General features: G+C 26.9%; 1 protein-coding gene across 1 annotated transcript; it reads right to left on the reverse strand.

The window, feature by feature from the left end:
- Nucleotides 331–1,030, reverse strand: LOC109333785 (auxin-responsive protein SAUR71-like). The gene has a single exon (XM_019569356.1). The coding sequence runs from the start codon at nt 920–922 to the stop codon at nt 482–484; it is 441 nt and encodes a 146-aa protein (XP_019424901.1). The 5' UTR covers nt 923–1,030; the 3' UTR covers nt 331–481.

Below are 8,622 nucleotides of genomic sequence, written 5' to 3' on the forward strand. Positions count from 1 at the left end.
AAATATTAAAAAATTAATTTTATTAGGAAAGATAATGACATATTTTCGGAGGAAAGACTATACTATTAATACTCCTAAAAAAATTCAAAAAATAGTCCATAAATTTCCTAATTTCTGTTTATTTTTCAATAAAGTAACCACGAAAATGATGGATACTAAAAAAGAAACGATATTAGTTATTTTATTTATAAAAGTGTAAGGAAAGTTATTATACTTGTTTTTCTTTGTTTTTAAGAGTATTTTTCTCTCTCCATTATATTACCTGAGACAAGTCTCACTCTAGGATAGGTTATTCAGTGATTCTCATTCCTTGGTTGCAAAAAACATTAGAATATTTTCTCCTTTGTGAAGAATTAAGCAGCAACCAAAAAAGAGTAAAACACAAGAACAAAAAACAAACCCTAAACATTTCTAATCACTGTACTTGTTTTTCTCTTCAAAATCCTGATTTATATTTACAGAAAAACAAGATCTCTCTATTTTACCATTCCATATTTTCCTCTTCAAACTTTTCTTCTTCTTCTTCTTCTTCTTCTTCTGCACTCAACTCTTCCGCCGATAAACTGAGCATTTTTTGAATTTCTCGCGTGTCGTGGCCTAGTAGAAGCGCGTCGAGCACGCGCTCAAATACGATGACGTGGCACGGCAATCGGAGAACGCCTTTGTGTTCGTAACCGTATTCCTGCGCCGACTGATTCAGAAGCTTCACGAAGATCGGGTGGTGGAAGAGCTCAGTGCTCACGACGAACCGCTCCATCTCGTCGCCGACGTAGATCGGCACGTGTCCCTCCGGCACGTCGGAGGACGAGTGGCGGATCTTGTGATTCCGCCGGAAGCGGCGAGGGTGCGGGTTCTCGGAGCGGAGGCGAGTGTAGCGAGGGAAGTCGGCGACTCGCGAGAAACGGCGGATCAACTGCTTCATGACGACGGCGAAGAGAGAGTGAAGAGTTTTCAAAAAGTTAGAGAGAGAAAGAAGAGAGAGAAAGGATGAAAGAGAATATGAGAGAGAAGAGGAGAAGGTGATGTGTGTATATATATCGGAAAGCGTACTTGGCCGGTACACAGAAGCGTACTTGCCAGGTACAACGAAAAGAAAATTACTTTATGTTTTTATTATTATTTTTAAATAGATAACAACTTTTAATTGGGTTAAGATACTATGAAACATAAAAAAAAATGGGAGATGTGATTCCATTGAAAATATTTAGGGAAATAAGAAATTAGTCATAAAACTAGTATAAGAGTTTTTTATTTATTCTTCCTAGTAAGTAAAGTATTTAAATATATTTTATATTTAAATGTTTTTCTTTTAATAATGTTTATGGTATGATCATAGAGTTAAAAGTAATATTAAATTTATTAAATATCTTAATATTTAATGTTCCAATTTATTATGTGAGTTGCAACTTTCTCATTGAGTGGAACAAAAATTCTCTTAATTATATATATTTTCTTTTACTTTTAAAGATAAAAGTATAATTTTATTATAACTAGAAAGGTAAATGTGTATTTAAAAATTGTATTTTTCTTTGTCTCGCCAATAATAGAGAATCCTAACTTTGAGTCATGCCACATTGGAATAAATCTTTCCAACTTATTTCTCTTATATTATTAATATTTAATAGAGTCCAATATTCATATATTGTAAGTGTAAAAATTTATGCACAGTCAAAATTATTTGTCATTTATTTGTATCATTTTTTGAAGAGTCAATGGTGATTAAAAATAAATGGTGGATGATAAATTGAATGTATATAAAAATTTTACAATATGAGTGCATGCATTTTTTGCTTATTAATATTGTAACCCTCATTAAACATTAATAATATTATTATAGTTGTATATAGACACTTGGTACAAATTGAATTTTGTATCATATTTTTTTAAGAAAAACTACGAGTATATATGGTTGATATTATACATTAGAAATTTGGCCAATTAAAATCGAATTTAACCAATTTTAATAGATGACTATTATGTGTATGGTATTAGTATGAGATTTGTTACCTAATATACTAGTCAATCCCGTTATACAATCTGAAATTGATAACATCGTGTTTCTTCATCACCTCTCCTCTTAAATTATCTTTCAACTTTCTTCATTTATATATTCCCATACACATTTTATTTCATATTTCCTTTATTCTCAATCTCCACAAAATATATTCTGGTTATTTTTTTACTTTTTAAACTTTTATTACTTTTATTTTTTTAGTCATACTTCTACCTATTAAGGTAATGTAATTTTAATTTTTACTTTGACTTCTGCTTATTTTATATGTTTTTCATTCATATTTATTTTTTCCTTTTATATGCTTCTACCCCCATTCAAAAATTTCCTATATACTCACTTATTATATTTGTTTTTATTTTATTTTTATTATATTATTTCTTTCTCATGTTTATGTTGTAGTTAATTTAAAAAAGTAAATTTATTATTAATAACCATGTCCATTAATCTATTAGATTTCTAATAAAATTACTTTTAGAGTATTTTTTTATTCTTCTGGGTTTATTAATGTTAATATTTTTAATAAGTTCAATAATTTTTATGGTATTTTGTATAGGTGTTACTCAACCATTAAGATTTTAGTTCCCTTTCTATTTTAAATAGAATTTATGAAGGAAGGCAAAGAGTTATGTTTAATGGAAGGAGAAAATTATTACGAATGCAATGAGGTTTTGACTATAGTATTTTGAAGAAAATGATTCATAATGGATGGAACATTGAACAATATCAATCTATTGTGAAGTCTTGTGTGACATTGTTTGAACAAGAAAACCCACCAAAATACATTTAATATAGGTGCTTATTTTAGATGTATAATAACGCTTTCATGCTGGATTGATATATGTGCTTATTTCATATATGCGCTATTGTATTGATGCATACACGATTATTAATTATTTAAAGGAATCTTCGATGGGAGTGCTTAATATATATGTTGAAAAAGATGTTGCAACTAGTTCCAAAATGAAAAGAGCAAAGTTGTGGTATCAATATGGAGTTAAAATGTTGTTGATGAAGAGTGACATGAAGAAATTGAGGAGGATATAGAAGATGAAAAGGAAACTAATTATTCATATGTCAATTCATTTCACTCTAAAAAAAGGAAGCAACAATTCCTGCCTCCTTAGTCTCACAAGCCTTAATGATTAATTCAATAAAAAATGTTCATTAACCAATTTTATGTTTTAATTGACTTATTCTTGTAATTATTAAAAATAATAGAATAAACATTTATTTTGGTTCCTCAAATTTTTACGTGTAGTGTATCAATTTGATCATTGAAAAATTCAAAATAGTTCCTAGAAATATCAATATGGATCAAATTAGTTATTTTAGCATATTTTATAATACTTCATTGAGACTATTTTGACTTGCATCCATGATTATTAAATATTAGTTTATCTTTTATTTTTTCAAGAATCTAATTGGTACACATAGAAAATTATAAAGACTATAGTGAATATTCTCTTTTAATATTATTATTACTAAATTGTTATATATTATTATTATATGGTTCATTTATTATTAAAATTATTAATGTTAGAATATTCATTTATTATTATTAGATTGCGTTTTGATATTTAGAATAACACTAACAATTATTTACAGAAGTTTACACTAAATTCTACAAAAATGGCAATGACTTTGTCATGGCCTAATCTTCAATGGATCATTGGTTTCATATAAAAGATAGATAATGCAAGATTGATCTCTCCCAAATAATATACACTTGCCACTATATTTTTTGAGGTCAAAACACATAAAACTCTCTTTTGTGCCTAGCTAATTTGGAAATATGGTTATCCAACCAAAATTCATACTTCGATATGTTAGGTATCAGTGACGGAATATACCTAGAAGGGGGTTGAATAGGTGTGGCGGTTAAAATTTACCGCTTTTTATCAACAACCTAGTTGCTGGAAAAACAGCTCAGTTAATCGGTTAACAATTGGTCTTAATCGATTAACCAGTAACAGAAATAGAATTACGACTTATTATATGATTTTTAAAATTCAAATATTTAAAATGAAATTGTCGATAATTAAATGACTTTATGATATTTGATATTGATTCGAATATTTGAATGAAGATAAAATTGGTACTAAAAAAATCCAAAAATATGATTTTTGCGATAAATGTATTTTTATAAATATTGTTTACAAAACAATCTCGAGTTGAATAAAAATATTTTATTTAACTGTGAAAAATACAAGAGTACCCTTTTTGACCAATTTTTTTATTAGAGACTTTATAAATTCAAAAAATTATTGTAATATCCATAAATAAATAAATAAAATAATGTGATGAAACTATTAATAAAAAAATATATCCATAATATCATATTTTTTGTATACTTTTAATTTTTATTCAGTGTTGAATTTTGATCTATGTTTCTATTGTTGTAGGTAATGGTGGACCACTTGAAGTGTGGGAAAGTCATGTAGTTTACATGCTATAGGAGTAAGGATGATCTACTTTATTATTCGCTCATGCACTTTGACTCAATCCTTATTGGACTTATAAATTTTCAGGTTTCATTAGATTTAGGATTAATTTCGGGTTAAAAGATTAGACTCATTTAATATTTTGGATCTATTAAAGGATAAGACTTATCTAACAGATGCTCATGTTTGACTTCTGTTTATACATTATTATTTAGTTGTGTACAAAGTAATTGTGTCTTTGGCTCAAAATAAGTAGTGTATTTGGTTGCAACAACCCCTCTAGTGATATTAGTTTATATTTTTAACTATGTTTTTCAATTACTTTTGCTAGTTATTTAAGAGCTATTGTGAAAATAATTTATTGTCATGATCTCTATATCATTTCATATGATATTGATAATCTAATCTTTTCATAACACATATGTAGATGACTAATAAAATACTTTTATGTTCACATATCAAATTACTTGCAAAAAATTAATACTAAGAAAACTTTATCAAGAGGAGAATATTTTATATTTAATCGAGTCAGAGTTGAGTTTAAAGTCTAAAGTTAACTTGATCCACATATAAAATTTAATATACCTTTAAATATAAGATTGAATTGAAATTCAAAAATCATTTTGATTAACCTTATTTAAGATCAAGCAAGGAATAACATTTTTAAAGAGTAGAGTATGAGAATCGTGGTACCCCAATAGAAAGGACAAACCACACACCTACTTTTTTTTCTTCTTACTTTATGATTCACTAGCTAAGTTTTATGACAAGGATTTCCACCAACTTCTTCATGACTTGTAAAAGTAATATATAAGTCATTCTAACACATAAAATCGATAGGCATCACGAATAAATTAAATATGATAGAAATATCACCTCATAACACATATTATCATTATTCACATACCCTAGGATTTGTTAGTTACTATTTTAGAATGATTTACATTTTTTCTTTTATTCAATTATTCTAATAAAAATGTCCTAGCACTTCTAGTTTCAAATCATGGAAATATTGTATTAGTAATCACAATATCTAATTTTTAATGTACCTTACATTTTTTAAATCCCCAATACACTTTTTTTTATCCATTCATGCTCCCTAATTGAAGAATGTTCATATCGAAGCATATAGATTGTATAAATTCGTTTTTCTAATAAGTAGTTTGTCAACAATTTTTTAGAACCCAAATATTTACAAATTGTTTTGAGCCTCAGTTAAAACTGAATCATTTTAACTCTATATAATCTTGAGTTGAAGTAGTTTTTTTTATGAAACTATGTGAGCCATTTTTATACATATTTTGGTTATAAGGTATTAGATTATAAATGTGATGTGTGGGAGATGAAATTAAAAAGAAATAAATTAGTGAGAGATCACTATTAAAATAACTCTATTTTATGACTGGAGAAACAACATGTTTGTATGCAAAATCTGACCCACATGTTTTGACTGGGCTTGACATGTACAAACAAATCCAACATATGGAACTTAAAATCTGGTTTGGGTTCCCAAACTATTTACTTCACAAGTTCCCTAGTCTCTTGTCTATTGCTCTTTGTCGGGAGCACATCTGCTGTCTTATACTTTGTGTCATTTTATGTGTCATGAGTTTGTGATTAGTCAGAAAAATACTTGATAATTAAATTTTAACTTAAATATATTTTCTCTGACCAATCATAAACTCATGGCACATGAAGTGGTACAAACTGTGGGACAACAGATGTGCTCCGATTTGCTTGTAACTTCAAATCACAAACTAAATTACCATTACTTAATCACTTGGTTGAACAAAAGATACACGATTTATCCAATCATAAATGAAACCATTTTTACCTTTTTATCTCTAATTGTTGCTTTTTCTTCTTGCAAGTTTGTCAACTTAACTGGAAAATGGAAGAAAATAAAGCACATATAAAATACTTGGCAATAACATTTAAGGCACTTTTAACCATCTTGAAATTAAATACATTTCAATGTCATAAGCTTTACTTAAAGTTTAGAGTTGAAACACTAACATATTGTCACAACCGAAGTCTTCCAACCGAAAATCGGGTCGTAACACATATGCATGCATGAAGTTATGTAAAGTTGAACAACATTTTAAGCACATATCACTTACCATGATGATTAGGGATCAACCTTAAGCTCCAACCAATAGAAACTACCATGAAGAAAATCACAATCAGCTTTTGTTGTTTAAAAAAAATCAATATTACACAAACACCTACTTAAACAAACAACAATGAATATTTTAATACCAGAAAATATCACAAATAAGTTAAAAACATTATAAAATAACATAATATTTATGTTTAACCATAATAAAAAGGTACAAATAAGTTTAAAATTTAATTAAATAATTAAGATTTTTTTGTAATATAAACTAGGTTTTTTATATTTGTTGCTTCTTTAAAGCCTTAACCTTCTTCCATACACTATCAAGCGTGTTTATATTGTTCATTAGTATTTGGGAATTATAAAATATCCCATATCCTTCTTCCTTTGTTGAGTTATGTTCTTAAGACTATTATACATGTTCTATGATTATCAGTTTCGAATAATGTCATCTTTTATGTCCCAAACTAATTAAAATGTGATTTTTTGTTTTTAAAATTTTCTTTTATTTATGTGACAAAATGTGATAAATTTGAGACAGAGTCAGAGACATGTGATTCTTGTCCCTTGTACATTTATACTAGAAGAAAATCCATTGTCAAAGACATTCGAATGACATTGTGATTGTCTATTTGTTTAGCATATGCTTACATGCAATTTCCGATTCATATTCACAATGGTTTCATATTGGCTATATTTACAATTTCAACAAACAACATCATCCACATAAATGGGTTTTATATTTGTTTTGATTTGAGAAAAAAAATATTTGAATTACTTTTAAGTTATCTGATTTTATCTTTAATCACATTATGGTGAGTTTGAAAAATAATAAGAAGCAATTTTCAAAATTGAGATTAGAATTGGAGAAACTAAATCCTAAGATTACTAGAATATAATTAGTTAATTTTATCTCGGATCACTTAGTTATAATGTATTAACAAAACATTGAAGCAATATTTGCTAACTTTTATTTTAAGTGTGTGTTTGAGACCCTATCAATATTATCTACATTCATTAATTATGCTACAATTTTTCAAATGAGTATAGCAATTTTTTTCTAAGTTTTATATAATTTAAGTAATTCGATTTTTTTTCCATCCTAACAAATTTCATAAATTAAGGACATAGATCTCACATTTTTGTATTTAAGTATTTTATGGATGAGTTAAATAAGACTTATTCTTTACTCGATTGGTAAATTTTGATATGATAATTTTTAAACTAATTTCATACCTAACTTCATTTAAATATAATGTATTTTTCTTTTATTTTCATTCAAAGTCTATTCAACATTATTTATTCTTAGTGCCCAATATGATATATGCAAATATTATTGTGATGTTTATATATAATAAAAAGATTATAAATTCAATAATACGTGAAATCATTTATACATTATGTGAGTAAATAATTTTCATAAGATTATCCTAATTAACTGGCTAGAAGAATATGTTAAAATATGAAATTATATTGCTGGTTAATAAATGCACCATAAAACGAGATATAGGAATATAATGATGAGAATTGGGTTCGAATTTTGTAAATGTCCAAACCCAAACCTAAAATTTAAAATTGGAACTCGAATTCAACGGATTAAAAATAAAAATATTATCTTTAAACCCGAAAATAATAAATGTACTAATGAAAATATATTATTATTTTTTTAATTTTTCTAGAACATTTCTATTTTCTTCGTATTATTTCATTTATTTTATGTTTGAAGAGCCAACTAGAAATTAAAAAGAATATGTATATTTTAGAATTTTCAATTTTAAATTGAATTATATGACTTCGAGTTAGAGTTTTTGCTCTACCAAATCCGAAAATTAAACCCAAGTAAAACCCAAAATCAATTACATCAAGTTTTCCCCTCCCATTAAATTCGGATTAGGTTCGAACGGGTATCCACAAGTTTGATTTTTATTATCATCCCTGACGAGATGACATAAATAAAAGTATACTCTTTCTCTCTTTATTTTATAATTTTTATGCAATTTGTTTTTATTAAAAATCGTTTCTAAATCTATGATTAACAAATAACAATTGGG

This window comes from Lupinus angustifolius, chromosome LG19 (genome assembly GCF_001865875.1).
Source record: "Lupinus angustifolius cultivar Tanjil chromosome LG19, LupAngTanjil_v1.0, whole genome shotgun sequence".
Classification (NCBI taxonomy): domain Eukaryota; kingdom Viridiplantae; phylum Streptophyta; class Magnoliopsida; order Fabales; family Fabaceae; genus Lupinus; species Lupinus angustifolius.